Raw genomic sequence first — 26,706 nt, 5'->3', positions numbered from 1 at the left:
TTTAAAGATTTTTTATTTATTTATTTGACAGAGATAGAGACAGCCAGCGAGAGAGGGAACACAAGCAGGGGGAGTGGGAGAGGGAGAAGCCGGCTCATAGAGGAGGAGCCTGACGTGGGGGCTCGATCCCATAACGCCGGGATCACGCCCTGAGCCAAAGGCAGACGCTTAACCGCTGTGCCACCCAGGCGCCCCGAGAAAATCTTTTTTTTTTTTAAGATTTTATTTATTTATTTGAAAGAGACAGCATAAGTGGACAAAGGGGCAGAGGGAGAAACAGACTCCCCACTGAGCAGGGAGCCCGACGTGGGACTCAATCCCAGGACCCCGAATCACGACCTGAGCTGAAGGCAGATGTTTAACTGACTGAGCCACCCAGGCGCCCCTCTACTGAGAAAATCTGCTTGTGCACTTGGTAAAACTGGAGGCTCCCCATCCTTCAGAAACTCAGAATGCCAGGTCCCTGGGTCTCACTGGGGGTGAGAACAAGCGAACGATCAGCCAGGTTGAGGGGGACACACCCACCTGCTCTCCTTGTCCGCGTACATTTCTATGCACAGGGGGTTGATGGAGGAGTCCACGACCACCCAGGAGCCCCCCCGGAGCTCCGCGGAGGGTGGGATGTAGATGAGGACAGGCTGTTTGTACTGCCTGAGACTGTCCACGATGTAGGCTCCGAACTTCAGCATCTGGTCGTACATGTCTGCAGAGCAAAGCAGTCACCTGGTGAAGAGGCCTCAGACCCCAGCACCTGACCACACACCAAGCCCTCATCGTCCTGGGGATGCTAAGAAAGTGTGTTCAGCCGGGATGCTTGGCGGCACCATGGAGAGAGTTTCAGGCTGGGAGTCAGGAGTGGGCCCAGGTACAGAAGGCACCCCGACTGGCCATGTGACCTCGGATGTGTCACTCTCCCTGCCTGGGCCTCACTGTCCCCATCTGTAAAAGGAGGTGTAGGGCCATCCCAAGGATTCCTTCCAGCTTTGACTCTGGGATGCCCTCGCCGGCGGATGACCCCCCAGCCTGTCCTGCCATTTCTAGCACACAGATGCCCTAGCCAGCAATAACACAGGTCCTTGCCTCCTGCCCACACACAGTCTGGCTCTTATTTTCCGCCAAGACGGGGCCCTCCAAGGACCAGGCACCATACATGGTTACAATGGAACAATAAAATCAGCCATCATCACACCGAGAGCTAACACCATGTACCAGTGATCAGCTCATCAAACCCTCACCTCGAACCTCTCGGGTTGGTCTTACTCTCAGCCCCTTCACAGGAGGGGAAGTTCCCAGGACTGCCCTCCCGGCCCTGCCCCTCACAGTGTGACCTCTGGCAAGTCACACCGAGAACCCTCAGTTCCTCCTCTCTAAAATGGGACGATTTGACCTGAACTGCTCCCGTCCTCAGGGCCGTGGGGAGTCTCAGCTAAGAGAACGATGGAGCCATAGAGAGTAGAAAGTTAGCCCCACCTGAGGGGGCTTCCCTGACCTGGGTGCTGACCCCACAGATTCAGGACACCCAGAGGAGAGGCAGCCTGCAGGCTTACCTTTCATGCCACCGGAGAACCCCCTCCAGTTGGCAAAGATCATCAGGGGCAACCTCTCTCGGTTGAAATCCTTGATGGCCTGGGCCGTCTTGTAGGCGGAGTCTGGGAGCCACACCTGGCCGGCCTGCTGGATTATCTGAGACACAGAGTGGCCCGGATCAGACTGCTCTGGCAAGGGGACATGGGGACAGCCACCCAAGCCACACCCTTGAGGGCAGGTGATCTGATCTGTGTTGGCCTCCACCCCAGAGCCAGGGCTCAGAGGGAGGGCCCGAAGCTCGTCTGCCAGGGGCCCTGCCTGCCTCCGTGGGCTACAGGTTCCTTCTGCCCATTTTCAGGCTCGAAGGGGTGCCAAGCTAGTCCCGGCCACACAGAGTCCTAGGACCCGCCCCCTGCCTTCTGAGCTCCTCCCCGTATGTGCCACAGCCCACACTGACACAGTGACAGGGACGGAGACGGAAAGCAGGAAGGATTCCCAGGGACTTGTCAACCTCTGAAGAAGAAGAAAAAACCGTGGGGGACATTTATACATCCCACAGAAACCGTGCTGGAGAAATGCACCCCCAGGTCCAAGGACTCGCCCCAGGCTCTGGCGTGCGACCACCCAGGACCCACTCTTGTTGGCTAAGCCAGCTGAAACAGCAGTCCCAAATTCCCAGCCCCCTCACCTTGGCCTCTGAGTCCAGGTTGGCAGGGTCCGCAGGCACCACCACCTCCACGGTCCGCGTCTCCACGGCAATCACGCCAACAGGGATCCCCCCTAGCCTGCGAGGCCGGGCACAGGTAAGCCAGGCTGGGTCAGCCAGGCACCACCCCCCTGTGGATTCAGGGGTTAGATGGGTCCACCCGGCCCCGGCTGACATTCTGCAGGCATGCTGGGTACATGGGCACTCATGGTGGGGAGGGGGGCATGCAGAAGACAGCACGGTTTTTACTCTGGTGGGTCATTTTCTTGGAAGGCAAAGGAATCGCTCCAAGCATTAAGCCTCCTCACAAGCTGGTGGGCTGGAAAGGTGCCACGGGTGCCCCTCTTGGGTGGTGACGGGGACGGTCAAGCCAGTGCAGGGACGGGAGCAGCGCTGTCCACTAGAACTTTCTGTGATGCTGGCACGTTCTCTGTCTCGCGCCACTCAGAACAGCAGCTGAGATGAGCTACTTCCTGTGGATTCTGAGCACTTGAAACGTGGCAAGTGCAACAGAGGAACGGGATCTCTTCCAGCTCATTTAGGTCTGAATGGTCCCACAGAGCCAGCAGCTACCACAGGGGGTGGGGCGGGTCAAGGCACCGAGGCAGGTTTGGGAAGGGTTGAGGGATGTTGAGGCCGAAGGAGCTTCTGCTCAGGGGGATCCTATGACCTCAGTAACTGTCACCGCTTGCTACCTTGCTACGGGCCGCCCTGTGCTGGGTGTGTCCCTGCGCTACTCTTATTCTTGCTCTCATGGACCCTACAAGGCAGCTGAAGGGAAAGCCTTTAAATAAAGGCAGGACTTCCATGTGGAAGGGGGAGCCGATCTCATTTCAGGTTTAAAAAGAAATAATTTTAAAAACAAAACACTTACGGAAAAGTGACCAGCTGTTAATACTAGGCTTAATATTTAGTATTTTAATACTTATTTATGGCCCAGGAGAGAAATAATAGCACCAACGAAGAGACTACTAGCAGCTGCTCCCACTTACGGAGCATTTATGAATTTTTTTTAAGTAGTCTGCACGCCCAGTGTGGAGCCCAACACGGGGCTTGAACTGGTGACCCTGAGATCAAGACCTGAGCTGAGATCAAAAGCTGGAGGCTTCACTGACTGAGTCACCCAGGCCGCTGTATTTATGATATTGTAAGTGTTTAACATACGTCATCACAACAGGCCTCTGGGGGTAGGACTGTCAAACCCATCTTGCAGATGAGGACATGAAGGCCCAGGAGGGTGAGTGACAGTGCCGGGCTGGACCTCAGACCCGACTCCAGAGCCGACTCCTGCAGCAGTGACATGGTGCCAGGAATCTGAACGGTAAATTCCAAGGACACTGCTTTGGGATCCACGTAGGAAGGACCTTGCAGGGAGCGGGGCGTGTCTGAAAACATGAGGACCACATTGCTGAGGAGTGAGCAGCTCAGCTCTGGGAGCATTCAAGCATTTAAGCCATCCACCAGTTGTGTAGACAAGGGGGTTTCTGACCGTGGCACTCCTGACGTTTGGAACGTCTATGCAGCTTTGTGGTGGGAGCACCCGGAGCTGTCTTCTGTGATTCCCGAAGGGGCCTATGGCCCCCGTGGCTAGGGAGCCCTGCCCCAGGGGCAGACACTAGGGGCCAGGGTGCTGGCTTCCAGCAACAAGTTGGCTGAGATGCCTACGAAGGCCACAGAAAAATCCAGACTTTATGAAGAAGTTCATCATCCAGAACACGATCCCCCAGACTGGTTTTTCTTTCAGAAAATCCCGAGGCCAAAAGGAAAGTGCTCTTGGGGGGTCACCTGAGAGGAAAGGACCCCTGGCCTAGTGCCTGGGAATCCTGATGCCTGGGGAGGCCAGGTGAGGGCAGCCTGCCCCGTCCTCAAGGTTACCTTGCTCGTCCTGTCACCACGGTCTGGGCCCAGGGCGCCATGATTTCCTTGAAACTGCCATGGTCAAAGAATCCACTCTGCCAGGATCCCTTCAGAGCTGTGGACAGGGGGACAGAAGCCCAGGCCAAGGGGTTGGGTTGATGACGGTCCCCAGGGTCTGTCTGGTGGGACAGATAACCTGGCCTCGACAGCCCAAACACCTGTTTCTCCAGAAAACCATACAGATCCCAACCCCATTGAAACACAAAACAACAACAACCCCCCCCCCAAAAAAAAAACAGGGCTGCAGAAAATAGGCTAAGTCAGGAGTTCAGTCCACTTGGAACATCTAAGTACATCTGCTCCTGTCGACGCCAAACACACGGAGATCCTAATCCCAAGGGTCAGCCCAAGAAGCAAAGGGAGCTGACGGGACATCTTCAAAAGATGGGCTGTGGGGAGGGGACCACCTGCCCCGAAAACGTCACCCTCAATGTGCTGGCTGCAGCCTCACAACACTTAACTGGGGTGGCATAGTCAACTTCCAAAAGAGAGAGGAAAAAGAGAGACGGAGACACAAGAGAGACAGAGAAGAGACAGGGACAGAGAGAGATGGAGAAAGACAGAAGAGAAGGAGGGGGATGTGAGGATGTCAGCGGCAGCCACTCCCACAGAGGAAGCAGTGACGTGTCCATCACGGGGGTGGGACAAGGAGAAAGGAGCCAAGGGACAGGCAGCTCACAAGCTGCTGGGGAGGGAAGCTGGGGTGCCCGAACCGCAAGCAGCCCCACTCCAGCGTCTGCCTGGGGGCTGGCCTGACTAGGTGGAGAAAATGGTCAGACACAAGTTGGGTATTTTATAATCAGGTTAAGCCACCCCCGTTCAGTGCTCACAGGCCAGAAAGCCCAAGAGACACACAAGAGGGGCAAGCAAGCTGAGGGGCCTCCTGTGCGCTCCTCTCGGAGTGGGGGGCGGGAGGGGGGCCTCCTGCGCCATGCAGCTGGACGGCCAGGCCGATCTCTCAAGGTGGCAGCATCTGAAATTCTAGAACGGGGATCATGGGAATGGGGGTAGCTCAGCTTTCCTGTTCTGCTCTGGCCACTCAGAATGTAACCATACACCTCCCGGAGACAAACCGGCCCCTTTCAGAGAAAGGGACAGACAGACAGAACGTGTGTGTGCACATCTCTACGTGCACGAGTGCATAGAAGAGGCTGGGTCATCTGTCCTGGGGGGAGCCCTGGAGGGCGAGCTTAGTAAGTGGAGCCAAATAGTGAGACAGAGACAAAAAGGGAGAGAGGGGAGCAGTCTTTTCTTGGAGACTCTGGTGTCTGCATTTTCCACCTCTGTAACCATGGGGCAGTTTGGGGAGGGAGGCGAGGCCATGCCCTGTGTCGCACTTCCCCTCCATCTACCAGCCCCAGAAACCAGAGGCTGTTTCCACCCCTTCTTGGTTAACAGCTCAGGAGAAGCATAGAGGAAAAAACCCCAATCCGTCCGCTCCGTCCATATGTGATCTCCGGCGTACCCCTCTGGGATACGTGGCCAAGGATCCGTGCTTCAATCTGAGTGTTCCTTTGTCCCAGGTGCAGGAAGGAAACCTAAGAGCCAGATCTCAGGCAAAGCACTTTAGAACTTACTCGGGTGAGGCCTTCCTGCCAGCAGCCACCGGGGGTCATAGGGAACCCGGGTCGGGAAGAATCCAATTTCTCTGTCAATGGGGTCCGTGGGTGTGATGATGGGGACTGGGCTGTGATTATCCTAGAAAAAGAAACCAGCTCAGTCTCCCGTGCTTGTCAGTGATGCCTGCAATCTGCTTCTCCCCTGCGACCACGATTATGGTTCCGCAGCAGAGCCCAGCCCGAACCGGCCTGTCATCACCAGCACAAGTAGCATTTGGTGAGGACCTACCGAGGCGCGGGGCTCTCAACATCGTGGCACTGACTCAGCATGGTAACACCCTGGGGTAGGTGCTCTTGTGATCCCCATTTCACAGATGAGGAAACAGGCTCAGAAAGATTAAGAGACTGGCCCAAGGTCTCGCTGCCAGGGAGGAGGAAGCCAGGAATCAAATCCAGCCTGGCTGCAAAGCTCCAGGATTCTCTACCGTTCAGTGTTACCTCTGAGGAGAGGCGATCACCCCTTCCCAAAGGACCAGTAGATAGCACCCTTACAATGTAAAAACAAAGCAAAGAACAGCTAGTACGGGGCTGGGCGTCAGAGAGGGAAGGAGGGAGGAGTAAAGAAAAATTACCCTCAGCCATAGCGGCAGAGCTCTCTGCTCCCCAGACTCCCGGGTTACCCAGCAAATGAACCTGATCACAACGTCTTCCCGACTCGAAGCTGCAGAGGGGGTACTGCACCTTTGGCATATAGGACAGCCACTCCAGGATGGTACAAACGCCCTCGAAGTCATCTGGCACAGTGATGTGGGAGATGCCATTGTAATGCATGATCTGCACGCCGCCCAGCTGGTTGTTGGACGTGTAGACCTCTCTGCCCAGCACCTGCTTTGACACAGCGCGCTTAGCAAGGGCCCGCCCGGCTCGGGCTCCTTCTCTCCATCCGTTTGGAAATCATCTCCCTCCGTGCTCCTCAACCTGCCCATGACCTGGGGGCTCTCAAAAACCCTGCTGCCCAGGCTGCACCCCTATCTATTAGGGCTGGATCCCTGGGGCTCGGATGCAGCGGCAGTATTTTCCCCTTCAACTTCTAGGTAATTCCAACGTGCAGCCCAATTTGAGAACCAGCGATTGCGCCGATGACTCTGGTCTTCTCCAAAAGCGAAACCCTACCCCGTGTTTCTGATTCGGCAGGTTGGCACCGAGGCCTGAGAATCGGCATTCCTAACAAGCTCCCGGGTGCTGCTGCTGCTGGGGACCGGACTTGGAGAACTTCAGTGGGATTCCATCAGACCCTGTGTTACGTAGGCCTTGTAGCCACGTGGGGTATGTTTTAATACAGTGAAAACAGTCGAATACCAAACTCCACATTCACCAGGAGTCAGGCAAAAAGAGGACAAGAAGGAAATACACCAAAATTTCAGTAGGAGCAAAATTACTTTTGCGGGGGGGGGGCGTGTCTCTTTCCAATTTTCTGCAATATGTAATGCCACGTTAATAATTTTTAAACATTTAAATGTCAGTACACAAGAGAGTTCTACCACAAGGGCCTTTTTTTTTTTTTTTTTTTGGCTCAGGGCACCTGGGTGGCTCACTTGGTTAAATGTCTGCCTTCGGCTCAGGTCACGATCCCAGGGTCCTGGGATTGAGCCCTGCCTCGGGCTCCCTGCTCAGCGGGAAGTCTGCTTCTCTCTCCCTCTGCCCCTCCCCCTGCTAGTGCTTGCTTGCCCTCTCTCAAATAAATAAAATCTTTAAAAAAATAAATTTTTTGGCTAAGAGACCCAGGTAAGTGCAAATTGGAAAAGGAGCCATACATCAGTAGGAAGGACACTAGTTTCATACCAAGAAAACTCTGCCATCAGGGGACAGTGGGAACGTTAAAGTGAGTCCCCCCCCCCAAGCTCCTTCTCGATGGGTCACCTTGTTGAGAGCGCTGACTCCCGTCAGGATGATGTGAGAGTTCTCCACCTGGATCACTCGCTGACCCAGCCTCACCAAGTAGGCCCCGATCCCCACGGCTCGGCAAGTCACCTGTGGAGACAGGGGCCCCTCTGAATTCCTGAGGCAGGGGTGCCCCGCTCCCCACAGCAGGGGGACAGGCCAGGAACCCACCGGGGCACACGTGGAAGCTACGGCCTGGCCAGTGGCGACCTGACTGGTAACCAATCAGCACGGGCACAAGCCAGGTCTTCAGGCTCACCTGACCCTGGCTTCCAGAAAGAATGTGGTTAACAAAGGAATGTGGTGAGGACAGACAGCAGACACGGAATGTGCTGGTTCTTGCTCCGCCCAAGGCCCAGCTCTTCTGTGTAGCTCCTTGGAGCCACGGTAGCCTCTCACAGCCAAAGGACGTCTAGGCGCCGGGGCAGAACTGGTGAAGTCGGAGTAAAGTCTGTACCAAGGTAAGGGCACTGTTCCAATGTCAATGCCTTGGTGTTGATGATGTCCTGTGGTTACGTAGGATGCTGTCATTGTGGAAGCTGAGTGAGGGGGTAGGGGACCTCTCTATACTGTCTTGTAACTTCTGGTGGGTTGTAAACCATTTCAAAATTATACATATATATGTATCATTACATATCACATGTAATTATATATGTATGATATATACATGTGTATACAATATGTTATATAATTATATAATATATTATGTATTATGCATGCTACATATAATTATATTGTATACATATAATTATATTATATATTATTATATAACATAATTGTATATTATACATATTATATAGGATACACATAATATATATTATGATACATATAATTATAACATATATAAGTCATAATCATCATAAACTATTTCAATATTATGTATACATATCATATATAGAATTACATATAATACAGATAAAACATCTATTTTGGAATATATGGAAATATACATATCTTTATAGATACTAAAATAAAAATATGATTTTTGGAATATATAAAAAGATATATATAAATTTTATATATATATATATATCTAAAGGTACACATTTTTTATTTTGAAATACACATAAATGAAATCTAGAAAACAGGCCTAAGGAAGACACCCATGGCCAGCATTTTCCACCTCGGAAACTGAAGAGCTAACACTGAATGTAAAGATAAGGTCTCGAATGACAGTCTGCCACGAAAGGGTAGCAGCACTACTAGAAACAGCGAATATTTCTGAAAAGGCCAAGGGAGGGAGAGGGAGATAGTAATTTTGTACCAATTAAAATCAGATTAAAATTTCCTAAATACTTAGTACAGTTTTTAAAACAAATACATTCTAGGTAGTTAACACAGTGCAATACTGGTTTCAGCAGAATTCAGTGATTCATCACTCACACACAACCCCCAGGGCTCATCATAACACGTGCCCTCTTTAATCCCCATGCCCCAGCGAGCCCATCCTGCACCCACCTCCCTCCATCAACACTCAGTTTGTTCTCTTATCATTAAGAGTCTCTCATGGTTTGTTTCCCTCTCTCTTTTTTTTCATTCCCCCTTCCCATATGCTCATCTGTTTTCTTTCTTAAATTCCACATATGAGTGACAGCATATGGTATTTGTCTTTCTCTGACTTATTTCACTTAGCATAATACACTCTAGCTCCAGCCACGAATTTGCAAATGGCAAGATCTCATTTTTGATGGCTGAATAATATTCCATTCCATAAATACACCACATCTTTATCTAGTCATCAGTCAATGGACATTTAGGCTCTTTCTATTGTTTGAATGTTATTGATAATGCTGCTCTAAACAATGGGGTGCATGTGCCCCTTCAGATCTGTATTTTTGTCTCCTTTGGGTAAATACCCAGTAGTGTGATTGCTGAGTCATAGGGTGGCTCTATTTTTAACTTGTTGAGGAACCTCCATACTGTTTCCCACAGTGACTGCACCAGCTTGCATTCCCACCAACAGTGCAAGAGGGCTCCCCTTTCTCCACATCCTTGCCAACACCTGTTGTTTCTTGTGTTAATTTTAGCCCTTCTGACAGGTGTGAGGTGGTATCTCGTCACAGTTTTGATTTGCATTTCCCCGATGCTGAGTGGTTTTTTCATGTGTCTGTTGGCCATCTGGATGCCTTCTTTGGAAAAGTATCTATTCATGTCTTCTGCCCATTTTTTAACTGGATTATTTGTTTTTTGGGTGTTGAATTTGATTAAATTCTTTATAGATTTTGAATACCCTTTACCAAATATGTCATTTGCAAATATCTTCTCCCATTCTGTAGGCTGCTTTTTAGTTTTGTTGATTGTTTCCTTTGCTGTGCAGAAGCTTTTTATCTTGATGAGGTCCCAAAAGTTCATTTTTGCTTTTGTTTCCCTTGCCTTTAGAGACGTGTCTTGCAAGAAGTTGCTGTGGCCTAAGACAAAGAGGTTGCTGCCTGTGTTCTCCTCTAGGATTGTGATGGTTTCCTGTCTCACATGTAGGTCTTTCAATCATTTTGAATTTATTTTTGTGCCGGTGTAAGAAAGTGGTCCAGTTTCATTCTGTTGCATGTGGCTGTCCAATTTTCCCAACACCATTTGTTCAAGGGACTATCTTTTTTCCATCGGACATTCTTTCCTGCTTTGTCAAAGATTAGTTGACCATAGAGTTGCGGGTCAATTTCTGGGTTCTTTATTCTGTTCTGTTGATCTGTGTGTCTGTTTTTGTGCCAGGACCACACTGTCTTTATGACTACAGCTTTGTGATAGAGCTTGAAATGTGGAAACATGATGTCTCTAGTTTTGTTTTTCTTTTCCAGGATTGCTTTGGCTATTCAAAGTCTTTCGTGGTTCCATACATATTTTAGGACTGTTTTTTTCTAGTTCTGTGAAAAGTGCTGGCAGTATTTTGATAGGGATTGCATTAAATGTGTAGATTGCTTTGAGTAGCATAGACATTTTAACAATGTTTGTTGTTCCAATCCATGAGCACGGAATGCTTTTCCATTTCTGTCTTCCTCAATTACTTTCATAAGTGTTGTACAGTTTTCAGAGTACAGACCTTTAACCTCTTTAGTTAGCTTTATTCCTAGGTATCTCACTGTTTTTGGTGCAATTGCAAATGGGATCCATTCCTTGATTTCTTGTCCTGCTGCTTTGATACTTAGTGTAAATATTCAGTTCCTTTTAAATAAGAGGAGATTGGACCATGATTCAAACACATCAACTATACAATGATACGTTTTCAGGTAATTGTCAAAACTGACTGTGAACCAGGCTTCAAGGATATTAAAGAATTGCCATCGATGCTGATGGGTGTCATAATCATATTGTGATTCTGTAAAAAAGCAGTGTGCGTGTGGGTCTTTATCTGGTAAAGATCCACACTGGGGCATCCACAGATGGTAAGACAGGACAGGGGGCTTGCTTTAAAATATCCACAAACAGGGTGCCTGGGTGGCATCCAGCTCTTGGTTTTGGCTCAGGTCGTGATCTCACAGTTGTGCAGTCGAGCCCCATGTCAGGCTTGGTGCTCTGCACAGAGTCTGCTTGAGGTTCTCTCTCCTCCTCCCTTCACCCCTACCCTCCTGCTCTCGCTCTCTCTCTCTCATTCTGTAAAATAAATAAATAAATCTTTAAAATAAAATCCCAGGGACACCTGGGTGGCTCAGTCAGTTAAGTGTCTGCCAGGTCGGGGCGCCTGGGTGGCACAGCGGTTAAGCGTCTGCCTTCGGCTCAGGGCGTGATCCCGGCGTTATGGGATCGCCCCACATCAGGCTCCTCTGCTATGAGCCTGCTTCTTCCTCTCCCACTCCCCCTGCTTGTGTTCCCCTCTCTTGCTGGCTGTCTCTCTCTCTGTCAAATAAATAAATAAAATCTTTAAAAAAAAAAAAAAGTGTCTGCCAGGTCATGTCGGGTCAGGTCATGATCTCGGGATGGAGACCGATGTCAGGCTTCCTGCTCGGCAGGGAGCCTGCTTCTCCCTCTCCCTCTGCCTCTCTCCCTGTTTGCACTCTTTTGCACTCTTTCTCTGCCAAAAAAATAAATAAAATCTTTAATATCCCCAAACAGGAGAGCCGAGAGACCAAGGACAGGAATGGCTACGTGTTGATAATCACTTGCTGTGATGAGCACACGGAACACTTTACTTCTGTGCCCACCTTAAAGATTCCATGAAACTCAAAAAGGAAAAGGAAATAAAATAGGAGACTCACCAAGCTGATGGTGACAATCTCGTCGTAAGCCAGGGAGGACTCCCCTGCGATCATGCCGGAGCCCCTGAGATTCTCTATGCCCACACCACTGTCCTTCCCGATGATATCCGTGATGACATACCTTCAGGAACCAAACACGAATTCAGGACCGAGCTTTAGCCCAGAAAAATTCAAGGCTGACGCATTTCCCCAGGACCCAGGGCAGGATGGAGGAGCAAGGTGAGGGATAGAAGGTGGTAAAGCAGTCAGAGGTGAAATGAAAGCAGGGGTCTAAGACTCTTACAACTGGCCCTGATGTTTCTAGAAGGGCAAGCGCAGCATCCATAATTATCACCCTTCCCACCAAAGATGTCTGCCTATTTGGAGGCTGTCCTACTGAAATGTCACCCCTACCCTACATGCCTCCATAAACAATCTAGAATCAAGTTCAGTCTACAGAGAGATGGGGAAAGGCGCTTAGTTCACAATCACTCAGTCAATATTCTACGGCCATAGAAGTGTGAGACACTGTACAGCCTAACCCCTGTTAGAGAGTCACAAGACACGGGGTGCCTCGGTGGCTCAGTCGTTAAGCATCTGCCTTCGGCCCAGGGCGTGATCCCAGGGTCCTGGGATCGAGCCCTGCATCGGGCTCCCTGCTCCACTGGGAGCCTGCTTCTTCCTCTCCCACTCCCCATGCTTGTGTTCCCTCTCTCGCTGGCTGTCTCTCTCTCTGTCAAATAAATAAACAAAAAAATCTTAAAAAAAAAAAAAAAAGATTCACAAGACACTGGAGCAGTTAAAGGTTCTGACAAGGTCTGCAGTAAAGATGCTTGTTAGATCCCATTTAAACCCAGGGTTTCTCAACTTACTTGACTATGGAAATGGTTCTTCACCATCCCCCACAATGTATCACCAACTAACGTTCCAGAAAACCTAGCCTGGGAAAATCTGATTTTGGCAACTTCATAAAAACAACCACCACCACAACTCACAACATTCCCTAGGAAAGAGAACTGGCAGCCTTGGACCTCCTCACAGAGCAGACCCCTGCCCTGCCTACACCTTCCCGGCTTGCCAAATCACTGCTGTGTCAGCTTGGCTAATCTGGCCATAAATGTGAGCTTACAGCTCCAGGGGCGTCATGGGAATCCAATCTAATCCTTCCGGTGTGAGGTACTATTTTTGTGAAAGCCACAACTCACTTTGGGACGCCAAGGATGGGCTCACCCTGAAGACAGCCCCAGGTGTCTCAGTCATCAATGTCCGGAAGGTGCGGGCGTCCCATGGTACAAACACCAATCACCACCCCATTTGAAAACATCACCCACCAGCACAGAGGCCAAGAGAAGGACTGCCCATTAGTCGCTGAAATCGGCCACAAGCCAAATGAAGGAGCTACCTGGTAAACTGCTCACCTGGATTCCCCGTCTTCCTCGATGTGTCTACAATGGACAGAGTTCAGGGAGCTGATTGTGGTGTAGTCTTGGGGCGTCAGGTACAAGTACTTAAGTCCCTTAAAAAAAAATACACACCAGTGAGGCTATGAATCCAGTTCCCTGCACTAGACAGCTGCTGTTTTTTTTTTTTAAGTTACCACTGTAGGGGTGGATGTTAATAACGAGTTACCAATGTGTTAACAGCACAGTTAACAAGTTTGATGCTAACTCCGTATCAATAACAGCTATAGACTGAAGGTCTGATCAGTGCCAAGCGCCTTCCACTCACCCTTACACACGACGTCCCGTGTTTCCTGCTCCGAATCAGTTCCTCCATCATCTTTTCATCCCTGCTCCCCAAGGGGTCTGTTCTGACTTTTTCCCCTTATTGCCAGCTCCCTCCACAAAATTTTATTAGTTTCTGTGCCACGTGTATGTATGCATTCTGTATATACGTGCACGTATGCCTGCTTTTTACACGAAAAGAACCATTTTTGTCCCCTTTGTCAGGGGCAACGCCACCTTGAGAATGCATGCTCTGACTGCAGAAAATACCTCTGTCCCCTGCATTTCCACATCACAAAATGTGATCTTTTCTCTCATTCAACACACATTTTATTGCAGCTAGTGTTTCTCCATCTCCTGGATGATTTCTGAGAATTCTCTGAGGCCAGAAACCAAGTCTTACTCACCTTTGCCTCCTCCATGTACACGGTGTTCAGGAGACACTCACTCTAGATCAGCTCAGCAAGTATAAACTTCTCTTCGTTATCATTCCCCTCGGGCGCCTTTCCAGACATTTTTTTCCCAACCCACTCCCTCCCATGAAATTTTAAGACTCATGTAGTGCATGCCTTTTATGTGCTGTGCGTGCATACCCATGCTTTATACACAAAAAGCACAAAGATTCTTTCCACACCCCCCCCTTCGTGGGCGCTATCACCCCCACTGAGGGGCATCACACCGCCGTGCTGGCTTTGGGACGTACTTTGTGGGGGTCTCCTGGGTCCACCCAAGCCACCTGGAATATGTGCTTGATCTCCTCTGCAAGGCCGATACAGGCCCCGCTGTTGGCTGCGAGGTAGATTTTGGGGATACCCTCTGCCCGGGCCATCTCAGAGGCCCGCAGGTACAAGAGGTCTTCTCCCATGCCAAAGGATCCAATGCGGAACGTGATGTCATTGCTGATGACGATCACATCCCGTCCTTCCGGATATTCTGGGGTCTTGAACCTCATTTTGAAGGCCACCATGCCCACCTGCCGAGGAGACAAATGCACAAGGGAAAACGGTTTGTTTCTTCAGGGAGACGTTTTTTTGGAAGGGCGATTCCAGCCACGGGCCGGGCTCTGCTGCGTTCTTACCTCATTTCCTCCAGGAAGGCGGTTCATCTCCACGAGCTGGCCCTGAGGGTCCAGCACGAGTTCCGTATATGTCAGGATGTCTTTGGGGTACTTGTCCGGGGTGCCCCACAATTTAAAGAGAGCCTGGGGACGGGGAAAGAAAGAGAAAACCTTAAGTCCTCATTAGGGAGGCACATTTTCTAGTTCTTTCTCTCTTAAGCACCTGCCTTCGGCTCAGGTCATGATCCCAGGGTCTTGGGATCGAGCCCCGCATCGGGCTCCCTGGCTCAGTGGGGAGCCTGCTTCTCCCTCTGCCTGCCGCTCCCCCTGCTGGTGCGCTCTCTCTCTCTCATTCACTCTCTCTCTCTCAAATAGATACATAAAATCTTTTTAAAAAATAAATTATGAACTATTTAAAGCACACAGAAAAACACACAGAATAATAACTACCCACACACTTATCTGGTGTTTTTGTCAAATCGTAATTTTTCTGTTGCTGCCTATGAATTTTTTTTAAAGGAAGAAGAAAAATGCAGTTGAAGCCCCTGGTGTACCCCTGTCCCCAACCCCAGATAACCATTGTCTTGAATTCAGTCTCTACTAGTTCTGTGCATGTTTTTATGCCTTTCATTAGATAGGCACACATTTTAAACACGCGGGGGCGCCTGGCTCGCTCAGTCGGAAGAACACGCAACTCTTGGTCTCGGGGTTGTGCGTTCGAGCCCCACGTGGGATGCAGAGACATGACTTACACTTCATTTTTTTTTAAAGATTCTATTTCTAAGCAATCTCTACACCCCACATGGGTACCCATGTACCCTGAGGTCGAGTCGCCGGTTCTTCCCCTGAGCCAGCCAGGCGCCCCTGCAGGACTTAAACTTCAAATAGGGGCGCCTGGGTGGCACAGCGGTTAAGCGTCTGCCTTCGGCTCAGGGCGTGATCCCGGCGTTATGGGATCGAGCCCCACATCAGGCTCTTCCTCTATGAGCCTGCTTCTTCCTCTCCCACTCCCCCTGCTTGTGTTCCCTCTCTCGCTGGCTGTCTCTATCTCTGTCGAATAAAGAAATTAAAAAATCTTTAAAAAAAAATAAAATAAAATAAAATAAACTTCAAATAAATGGTCTTGCGATGACGCACCCTTCTGCACCTTGCCCCTCGGGCTCCCCCATATGTTTGAGAGATTTATCCATATTGAGAAATTTAACTCTAGTTCATTCCTTTTCTCTGCTATTCAGTTTTTGTGGCGTGAAGAGATCACAACTTACCTATTCATAACCCTTTTTTAAGGAACATTTAGGCACTTCCAATCTTATAGTATTAAAATAAGGCTGTAATAAGCATTCTGTTTTCAAATTTATTTTTTAAGATTTATTTATTTGAGAGACAGAGAGTACAAGTAGGGAGAGTGGCAGAGGGAGAAGGAGAAGCAGACTCCCCACTGAGCTGGGAGCCCGATGCTGGATCCCAGGACCTCGGAGATTGTGACCTGAGCTGATGGCAGACGCTTAACCATCAGAGCCACACAGGCGCCCCAAGGATTCTTTTTTCTTTGTATTTGAGAGAGAGAGTGTGTGCATGAGTGGGGGGAGGCACAGAGGGAGAAGCAGATTCCCCACTTAGTGTGGAGCCTGACATGGGGCTCGATCCCAGGACCCTGAGAGTTCATGACCTGAGCTAAGTCAGACATGTAACCAACTGAGCCACCCAGGTGCCCCTGTAATGAGCTTCTGATGGTCTCTTCTTATAAATATGGATGAGAGTCTCATCAGGTGAGTACCTAGGAGTGGAATCGCTAGGTCATAGGGTTTGTGAAGCTTCACGTTTACTCAATATTATCAAATTGCTCTCTCATTTTTCAAAACCTTTTATAGTCTCTGGGGCGCCTGGGTGGCACAGCGGTTAAGCGTGTGCCTTCGGCTCAGGGCGTGATCCCGGCGTTATGGGATTGAGCCCCACATCAGGCTCCTCTGCTATGAGCCTGCTTCTTCCTCTCCCACTCCCCCTGCTTGTGTTCCCTCTCTTGCTGGCTGTCTCTGTCTCTGTCAAATAAATAAAAAATAAAATCTTTAAAAAAAAAACAAACCTTTTATAGTCCCAGTAAGAAAGTATAAGAACTCCTTTTCTCCCTATGCTTGCCAATACTTAGTTTTGTCAAATATTTTCATGTTTATCCTAATCTGCTGGGTATGAAACTGTATTGTGGTATTAAGCTGTACTTCACTGATATTAGTAAGGTGAGAGCCTTTGAATATGTTTATTGACCACGTGAGTTTCTTTTTTGCCAATTTCCTCCTGTTTATAACTCCTGCCCATATTTTTTATAGCTTTTTTTTTTTTTTGTAATTGATTTATTAGTGCTCTTGAGATAATCCAGTTGTAATCCCTTGCTGGTAATAGGCATTGAAACATATTCTCCCCATCTGGGGCTCATCTTTCATTTTTTGCCATAACTTCAAAATTTTAACATAACCAAGTTTATGGGGTTTTTCCTGTAGAGCTGAAGATTTTAGCTGACTCCAAGTGACTTTAATCCTCCAAGTGACTTTAATCCTCTTGAAATTTATTTCTGTAAACTACATAAGGCAGAAATAAAAACTTACTTTTTCCAATTGGGTAAGTCCTCCCTTACCCGTGGGGGAAATGCTCCAAGACACCCAGTGGATGCCTGAAGCCTGACAGTACTGAACCCTATATATACTATGGTTTTTTTCTATACATACATACCTATGATAAAGTTTAATTTATAAATTAGGCATAGTAAAATAAGAGAACGATTATAACAATATACTATAATAAATGTTATGCCTCTCTCTCTCAAAATATCTTACTGTACTAAACTCACCCTTCTTATGATGATGTGAGATGATAAAATGCCTACGTGATGAGATAAAGTGAGGGGCACGACGCAGGCGTTGTGACGTAGCGTCAGGCTAACACTGACCTTCTGAGCAGACGTCAGGAGATCATCTGCTTCTAGCCCCACATTTGACCGTGGGTAACTGAAACTATGGAAAGCAAAGCCATGGATAAGAAGGGACTACCTACCTTTTAGTGAAGTTTATTCCCTTGATTCATAATCCCACCTCTGCATTCTGTCAAGGCTCTGTTTATGAGTGGGTCTGATTTTAGGCTCTGTGCTGGGTTTTTTTTTTTAATTATTATTTAAGATTTTATTTATTTATTTCAGAGAGAGAGAGAGAGAGCACGAGCAGGGGGAAGGGTAGAAGGAGAGAGAGAAGCAGACGCCCCGCTGAGCAGGGCGCCTGATGCAGGACTCGTTCCCAGGACCCTGGGATCAGGACCTGAGCTGAAGGCAGACGCTTCACCAACTGAGCCACGCAGGCGCCAGGCTCTGTGCTGTTCTACTGGCCTACTATCTAGCTCTATTACGACAATACACTGTAGTAAGTACTGCTACTTTAAAACAAGTAGTGACACTGGCTAAGACGAGTCCTCTTGACTTTGTTCTTTCTCCATATTGTTTTTGCTATTCACAAGCTTTTGCTTTTGCAAATGAATTCTTAAGTTTCACCAAAAAACTTTGGAATTATACTGAACGTATTGATTTGGGCAGAACTAAGTGCCTTCCAGTACTGAATCTTCCCATCATTTGTGAGCAATTATATACCCCTCCATTATATTTAGGCTTAAAGAGTTTCAAGAAAGTTTTAAAATCTCCTCCATAAAGGTTTTACATGTTTTTTGATTTATTCACAAGTAACCTCATAGTTGATCTTAATGTTGTAAACAATATTTTTTCCCAACTACATTTTACAATTTCTGCTGATCTAGGAGAATGCAGTTTTGTATACTGATCTTGTATCTAGCAATCTTGCTATATTATTTCATTGGTTCCATAGATTCTTGGATTTCTTATATAGACATATCATCTGCAAAAACACCATTTTGCTTCTTTCTTTTGCATTTCAGTCTTTACACCTTTTATTTCTTTTTCTTATCTTATTGCATTGGCCAGAAATTCCAGTAAAAAAATGTTGAATAGATATGGTAATAATGGATATATCTGTCCTGTATCTGTCTTTCTAACATTTCACCATTAGGTGCTATTAGTTTTAGATTACTATATTTTATCAAGATAAATTCCCTTCTATTCTTAGTTTATTAAAAGTTTTTACTATGAACAGATATCATCTTCTCAAATACTTTTTGCATCTATTGAAAAATTTAAATTTTTTCTTAATCTATTAGCATGATAAGTTACATTAATAGACTTCCTAATATCAAGTCATATAAACAGTATAAATACTACTTAGTCCAATTTAACAAAATCATTACTGGATTTCATTTACTAATATTTTATTTATAATTTTTGTGTCCACATTCATAAATGAGGCAATGAATTTTCCTTCCAATTTTCTTTTTTTTTTTAAATATTTTATTTATTTATTTGACACAGAGAGAGACAGCCAGCGAGAGAGGAAACACAAGCAGGGGGAGTGGGAGAGGAAGAAGCAGGCTCCCAGCGGAGGAGCCTGATGTGGGGCTCGATCCTGGAATGCCAGGATCACGCCCTGAGCCAAAGGCAGACGCTTAACGACTGAGCCACCCAGGCGCCCCTTCCTTCTAATTTTCTAATCTGGGATTCATATTAGGTAATAATAACCTAATAAAACAAGTGAAGAAGCATTCCTTTTGTTTTTTTCTTTTGTTTTTTTCTACTCTCTAAACAATTTGTACACAAAGGGAATTATCTGTTCTTTGAAGGCTGGATAGAAATTGTAAAGCCATCTGCACCCAATTTTAGTGGATAGACTTTTTGAACTATTATTCAATTTCATTAATGCTAATAATCTATTTACATTTCCTATTTCTTCCTGAGTCAGGTTTTTTTTTTTTTTAAAGATTTTATTTATTTATTTGACAGAGACAGAGACAGCCAGCGAGAGAGGGAACACAAGCAGGGGGAGTGGGAAAGGAAGAGGCAGGCTCATAGCAGAGGAGCCTGATGTGGGGCTCGATCCCATAACGCCGGGATCATGCCCGCTGTGCCACCCAGGTGCCCTCCTCCTGAGTCAGTTTTGTTAAGATATATTTTTCTTGGAAATTTTGTCTTAAGTTTTCAAATTTATGGGTTGTCCATGGTATTCTGTTTCTTTATGTAAAAGAAAAGGGATGGATTTGCTCCTGGTTTGTCTTGTTCTTATTCTATGGCCCTTGAGGGCAAAGGCAAAAGGATAAATGACATTCTTAATCATACAAGTTTCTATTTAATTAAGCACCTACTTAATTAGGAATACTTTACATATATTCCTTCCTCACAAATATCTTCGCACAGTTGTTGTTGTTATTTTTTCTCACTTTACAGAGGAGGAAACTAGCCCAGAGAGGTGAAGGAAATTGCCCAAGGATACACAGAAAGCAAAGGACAGATCCAGAATTCAATCCTAAGCCTGAGTGACTGCAAATAGCAGCTTTTGCTATCATTCTACCTCTCCGATGCCTGAAGTGAAGCGAGGCTTTCCTGCCTCCAGGGGAAGGTCCATGATCATGGGTTCATGAACATCATTTGCAAGGCAATAGAAGGGATGTGAACAGATATCCATGTCACCAGTGCCAGCCTGTTCAGTGTCCCTGAAAGGACCTATTACATAAAAAAATAAAGGCCTAGTAACAATACTTGAAGGAAACACTAAAATGTTACTGTGGTCATCAATGGTGAATAGATTACATAAGGGTAGAATTTTATTTGCTGATTCCTATATTTTTGCATTTTTCCAATGAATACTTTAATATTCAGGAAAACCCAAGACACTATTTTTTAAAAGTAGACTAAAAATTCCTCAAAAGCAGTGAAACTCTACTCTCTTCCTCGCAGGCTACCTACCCTTAGAATGGAGCCTGGCATGTGGTGGGAACTTAAATGAGCATTAAAAGGACTAGAGGAAAGGGCGCCTGGGTGGCTTAGTTGGTGAAGTGTCTAACTTGATTTTGGCTCAGGTCATGATCTCAGGGTCGTGAGACTGAGCCCCACATATGGCTCTGCGCTCAGCACAAAGTCTCCTTGGGATTCTGTCTCTGTCCCTCCCACCTGCTCATATACTCTTTCTCTCCGAAATAAATAAATCTTTTTTTTTTTTTTTAAAGATTTTGTTTATTTATTTGACAGAGATAGAGACAGCCAGTGAGAGAGGGAACACAAGCAGGGGGAGTGGGAGAGGAAGAAGCAGGCTCATAGCAGAAGAGCCCGATGTGGGGCTCTATCCCATAACGCCGGGATCACGCCCTGAGCCGAAGGCAGACGCTTAACCGCTGTGCCACCCAGGCGCCCCCGAAATAAATAAATCTTAAAAAAAAAAAAAAAAGACCAAAAGAAACACATCGAAATATTAAGCAATGTGTCTTTAGGACATGGAACTATGAGCCACTTTTTTTTTTCCATGCTCCTTTAGTTTCCCAAGTTTCTATATTACTTTTTATCATTTTAGAAAACATACTAGGAAGGCACTCCCGGTGCTGATTTCTTTTTCTCCATGAAGACCTCATTCTTCCGACTGGGGTCTTCAGAAGAGTAACTAAGGACGGGGGCGTAGGGGGGTGGTGGACTCCCTAAGGGGACCCAGAGTGGCATCAGAGCAAAGCTGCAGGACTTGCCTGCCTGAACATCTCCGGGAAGTCGTAGACGTAGGTGGTGCCCAGGGACTGGGCCTGGAACCGCTTGGCCTGCAGCAGATCCTTGGTGACATACGGGGTGTTGATTAGCATCCCGTGCTGGGGTCCCTGCTTGTTGCCAAAGGAGTGAAACATGATCTGGACAGACGGAAGAAAAACAGAGTGAAGGAGGGAACTTTCAGAGAAGCACAGTCTTGCCCCATTTATTCCTACTCTCCTCAATGAAAATGTGGTGGAAGGAGCAAAGCACGTCACAGCGCGTGACAAAGTGCGTGCCCCAGAGAGCTAATCATCTTTTCTCTGCCGCTGCAGGCCAACCAAAACAAGAAGGGACAGTGGCAGGTATGGGAGCAAAGCTCCAAAAATGTGACTCTCCTAGTACTTTACACACACAGACACAACCAAACGTGAGTGCACAAAAACTGGTGGGATCTGAATAAAGTCCACATTTGAGTTAACGGTACTGTCCCAAGGTCAATTTCCTGTTTTGACAAGGTCCCGTGGTTATGCGAAGATGTTATCATTGGGGGAAGGTGGGGGGAGGGCACATGGGAACTCTCAGCGGCATCTTTTTTTCCTCTGTACTATTTTTCTAACTTCCTGAGAGTCTTTAATCATTTAAAGAGTTATACGTTTAAAAATGGAAGTCAAGAGAATATTTGATTCAGTTGACCAACATCTGTTCTGAAACATGGTTGAGGAAAATACACCCATTTCCCTAAGTGCACCAACCTGGGAGCTGCATTACAATCAAGCATGGTATTCCACATCTTTTTCCAAATATGGTCCTAAAAAGGATTACACTTGAGATTGATTCTCCTTTCAAAAGGAATGCGCACCTGGGATTCAGAAGCTATCATGTTTATTGTAAACTCGGAAGAGCTCCCCCAGTCCAGCATGGCGAGGCGAGACGGCCGTCAAATATTTCAGTCTGTGTCTCGCTCTCGGGAGCAGATTTGCCCTGCCTCTGCTTTGACTTGGATCTCTGTGGCACCCCATCCCCCCAGCCTTACGTTTCCGGATCTGGGGTCGGTGACTTCTTTGTAGAGGCTGATGTCCAGGTAGTAACCCGACTCATTGGTGATGAACAGGCGGATGGGAGCAGCGCTGCCAGTGGCGGTCTGGCGGATGTTGATCTTGACCTCAGCCTGCAGCACCCGGAGTTTCCACAGCCGGCTGCCATAGCGCATAACCATGGAACGCACGGACTCTTCGATCTGCCCCAAATCACAGCAATTCCAACCTCAGGGCCCATTCCATGCACACTTGGAATAAACAGTTTAAGCACTGATAATAAGGGAATGATGACATACCCTGAGCGCAAAATACCTGGGACATAGCATGTGTCCAACAACTATTAGCCAATGATAACCACAGTCGCCGTGCTAAGCAGGTCAAGGGCATTATCTCGTTTCATCCTTATAATTTCTTGGAGAGGCCAGCACTTTTATACCCCGGTGACAGATGAGGACACGGAGGCTGGTGAGCCACAGAGCTACTGGACCTATATTACATCATCTTCATCTCCACCACGGAACCCAAACGTTTGCATTTTCTCTTCTGGGAACTACGTGGGTTGGTGGAGTTGGGACATCAGAGCGGGCCCTCTGCACCCCACGGATGCCAAGCTGATGACCCAGGACTTCTGTCATCCCAGAATCACCAGCATCAACTCTGCCTGCTCATGAAGAACCAGCCACGGGAGAACGGTTCTCTTTCCCCTTCCCTCCCACACTAAGGCCCCAAAAGAACTGGGAACCAGGGACGAAATTCTGTTTTGCAAGACACTTTGGGCATTCGTGTCGTCCTAAAAGGGAAACATGCTGCCCATGGAGGGTGACCATCAGAACGGGGAAGATCCCGAGGGTAGTGGCAAAAATATGGCCCTGGAATTAAATGACAGAAGGCTGTCCACCCGCAGCCAGCAACGGAGCCTCAAACACGCACACAGGTGGCCCGGAACTTAGAGGTCTCGAGTGCCAGGAGACAAGACCCCAAAGCAGCGAGGCACGCAAAGTGCCATAGGCCCCCGGGAAAGCTGAACCCAGCGTGTCCCCAGAGGCGAGACCTTGGAGGGGTCCATGATGACGGTGGGCACGAAGTTCAGGAAGATGTGGTTGCAGTCGGTGCGTACGCTCGTGTTGTTGAATGCCACCTCCAGCTCGTCCATGGCCTCCAGGAGCAGACGCTCACCCTCGTTCTGCAGGTACTCAAAGGAGGCTTCCTGCCAGTCAGGGAGGACAGACGCTAACGCAAGGGGCCCAGGGCTGGAAACGGAGCCTCAGGCCGAAAGGAGAGAGGAAAGCATATCCCCTCCTCCAAACAGGGTGCCAGGCAAGGAGAGCAGAGCCCTGCCTCCAAAGCTATCCAGTATATTCACCAAGTTTTGTATTTTCTGTACTGCCATGCTCTGACAACTGGGGCCTTACTGACGCTGGAGGGATTGCCCCTCCCAGGGAGGCTAATTCCTAGAGATGGGAAACAACTCTCCCCTGAGCGTGCTTTCCAAAGGCAGACCAGCCAATCCAGGGCACACACCTCCTCTTTGGGGTTCTCAGGTCACAGGTCACTATCCCCCTGCCCTACTCACCCAGGGCCCAGGTACCACACACCTGGAGACAGCCCCCTGGCTCCAAACCTCCTGAAATTATTCAGACTAGCCAATCCCAAGCCTGCCCCCCCCCCACCTCACCAGTTGTTCCTTCCTGCAGAAACCACAACAAAGACTCTTACCCACGTTTCCCTCTCCTCCCTGCCTCCCGACCAACCCTGGTGCTTCCCCACATGGCTCCCCGTGGTATGGTGTGCCCCTCCTCTTGGCATCTGAGAGTGACAATCTTTTCCGTGGCAACTGTTTCCTGATCCGTTCGTAAGTACAGGTCTTACTGTACTTGAAAGTAATAAAACCCATTAAAACATCTAGTTGACTGAGAGGATTCAGAAAAAGAATTACACACACGGTACATCCGTGCGAGGACAGAGCATTAAACAGATCATCTTCATTATCATGGGGGAGGAGGGCGACAAGGAACTGATCAGAAGGGTGCCTGGGTGGCTCAGTCAGGTAAGCGTCTGCCTTCAGCTCAGGTCATTATCCCAGAGTCCTGGGATCGAGCTCTCCCTGCTCAGCGAGGAGCCTGCTTCTCCCTCTGCCTTTGTCCCCTTCCCCCTACTCGTGCTCTCTCTCTCCAAAAAATAAATAAAATCTTAATTAAAAAAAAAAAAAAGAAGAATTCACTATGGGGCACCTGGGTGGCTCAGTCGGTTAAGAGTCTGCCTTCAGCTCGGGTCATGATCCTGGGGTTCTGGGATCGAGCCCTGCATGGGGCTCTCTGCTCAGGGGGGAGTCTGCTTCTCCCTCTGCCCCTCCCCTCTGCTCATGCTCACTCTCTCAATATTGTTTGAAAAGTTCACAATGCTCTTTCAATATTGTTTGAAAAGTTCACAATGCTCTTTCAATATTGTTTGAAAAGTTCACAATGCAATCCTAGATAACTTGTCTGAATGCAAGAAACAATGAAAAATGATCCTGCACTCAATGAGCAAATCCAAGACACTCCTTTAATAAACCAGTATCTTCCTATCTTCTCAACTCCCTTCTCACGCAGACAGATCCGTGTGACACCAGAAACACATCCCCGTGCGGCCAGCGGGGACGCGCACCGAAGCCACTTTGCTGACCGCCTCCCCCGCACTCCCGACTGGAGCGCCACGAGGGCACAGCTGTCTGTGCCCAGCGCTGCCCGCGATCCCCAGCACGCGGCCCCGCACAGAGCAGGAGCTCAGGGACGGGAAGGCCAGCACAGGAGCGCGCAGCTCAGGGGGAGAAAGAAACGCCCCGCGACGTCTTACCTTTGTAACGAGGTCTGAGTGGCGGATGATGGCGCGGATGAAGAAGCGGTGGTCCGTCACTTCCGCGCCCTCCTTCACTTTGGCGGCGCCCAGGTAAAGGTGCATCTTGTGGTTGGCGCAGGGCACGGCGGTCAGGTCAAAGCTGCGCATGCGGCTGAGCTCCAGCTGGAAGGCCAGGGCGGGCTCCAGGTGACGGTAAATGCGATCTTCCGCGAACTGCGGGCCGGCCAGAGAGCGAAGGCAGACAGACAGACACACAGACAGACACCGAATGGGACACTGGGGCCGCGTGCCTGCTTGGACCACGCCCTGTCTTGCAGACCCCTGGTGTTCGCGGCGTTAGCACTGGGCGGGGGTAGCCTTCCCCGCGTCACCTGTGAGCAAGCCCAGGGCTCAGAGATCAGGGGTTTGGGAAGGCCCAGAGGACCGCCGTGAGCACCAGCAGTCCTGCAGGCCTGCACGAGCTTCTCGGCTCCCGGGTGAGCCTACCGAGTCCCCAGCACCTGCCGGCACAGCCAGCCTCTGCTCTGTCCCAACACAGAGTGCCTCTCAAGGAGTCACTAAGCGCTGGCTTCTCTGTGGAAACTGGTCCCCAAAAGGAAGTGACAGACAGTGCTGGAGACTGAAGTAGAGAGAATGCAAAGACCCTAACAGAGGATGAACTACAAATGAAAGGCTTTGGATAAATCAAACTACAAGAGACTGAAGGGGATGGAGTCTAGAGTCCGTGTTGGGAATAAGCCCACCTGTTCTAAAATAGGGATCAGCAAAGCTTTTCTTAAAGGGCCAGAGAGGGAACTGTGAGGCTGGTGGGCCACATGGTCGGTCACAGCCACACCATCTCTGCCACTGGCATGAGAAAGCCGCAGCAGACAATAGGAGATCGAGCAGGCGTGGCTATGCTCCAATCAAACTGTTTATAAAAACAAGCAGCCGGCCTGCAAGAACATAAGAAAAAGAGGTTGGGAGAGCCATCTGAGGACAAAAATGATCCAGATGAGGGAGATACCGGAGAGAAGGCCGAAAGCATGGGAAGCATGGGGTCTGAGCTCCACACGGAAACACAATCCCAGAGGAAGGCTGGAGTCTACACAGAAGTTACATGTTCTAGAATACAGGGGTACCTTAAGGACTGGGGACTATACTCTTCCTGAATATGAAAGACGCCAGGGAGGCAAGAACTGCTTTATGTCATACCTCGTCTCTTGCTCTGAACGTGAAAAACTTGGGAAATTCTTTCTGCAAAAGAAATCCATACAAAAAAACAATGAAATCAGCTAAGATTCATTTAAATACTGATATACTTGTTTTGTGATTTTTTTTTTTAAACCATAACGTGTCTGCTTCCAGAATGAATCACTTGGAAAACCTTCTCTTTTTTTAGCGGTTGCTCTCTTCCACCCCCATCTACAGTGTAAATGCCAAATCAATGGCACTGAGTCTTGAGGAATGTTAAGACGCACACGGAGGCACTGAGAATCGCACTGACCTCTTGGGCAATCAGGAATGTGATTCTTCGGAGTCCGTAATCCACAAGGATGTTTTTCTGCATTAAAAACCAAACGTACAATGGAATAGTATCTAGCCACAAAAAGAAATGAAGTACTGATACAAGTTTCCACATGGA

General features: G+C 48.3%; 1 protein-coding gene across 7 annotated transcripts in view; it reads right to left on the bottom strand.

Annotated features, from left to right (window-relative positions):
- ACACB (acetyl-CoA carboxylase beta) overlaps positions 1–26,706 on the bottom strand; it is a 122,056-nt gene that overhangs the window by 6,395 nt on the left and 88,955 nt on the right. For 6 of the 7 annotated variants that reach the window (XM_019801818.2, XM_019801819.2, XM_034638139.1 and 3 more), the window contains 17 exons: positions 26,569–26,625; positions 26,277–26,318; positions 25,080–25,295; positions 23,296–23,451; positions 22,241–22,444; positions 21,210–21,365; positions 14,619–14,741; positions 14,244–14,513; positions 13,235–13,332; positions 11,838–11,958; positions 7,630–7,740; positions 6,451–6,594; positions 5,728–5,848; positions 4,109–4,205; positions 2,216–2,312; positions 1,548–1,683; positions 526–703 (listed from right to left, as the gene is read on the bottom strand). In XM_019801818.2, coding sequence (XP_019657377.1) covers positions 526–703; positions 1,548–1,683; positions 2,216–2,312; positions 4,109–4,205; positions 5,728–5,848; positions 6,451–6,594; positions 7,630–7,740; positions 11,838–11,958; positions 13,235–13,332; positions 14,244–14,513; positions 14,619–14,741; positions 21,210–21,365; positions 22,241–22,444; positions 23,296–23,451; positions 25,080–25,295; positions 26,277–26,318; positions 26,569–26,625 — 2,327 coding nt within the window. Of the gene's footprint in view, positions 1–525; positions 704–1,547; positions 1,684–2,215; positions 2,313–3,352; positions 3,895–4,108; positions 4,206–5,727; positions 5,849–6,450; positions 6,595–7,629; positions 7,741–11,837; positions 11,959–13,234; positions 13,333–14,243; positions 14,514–14,618; positions 14,742–21,209; positions 21,366–22,240; positions 22,445–23,295; positions 23,452–25,079; positions 25,296–26,276; positions 26,319–26,568; positions 26,626–26,706 lie in introns of those variants that run through there. The other variant, XM_034638141.1, reaches the window with a different exon arrangement.

The sequence above is a fragment of the Ailuropoda melanoleuca genome, chromosome 12, assembly GCF_002007445.2.
Source record: "Ailuropoda melanoleuca isolate Jingjing chromosome 12, ASM200744v2, whole genome shotgun sequence".
Classification (NCBI taxonomy): domain Eukaryota; kingdom Metazoa; phylum Chordata; class Mammalia; order Carnivora; family Ursidae; genus Ailuropoda; species Ailuropoda melanoleuca.
Note: the sequence above shows the minus strand (reverse complement) of the source record. Positions and strands in the feature narration are given on the sequence as shown.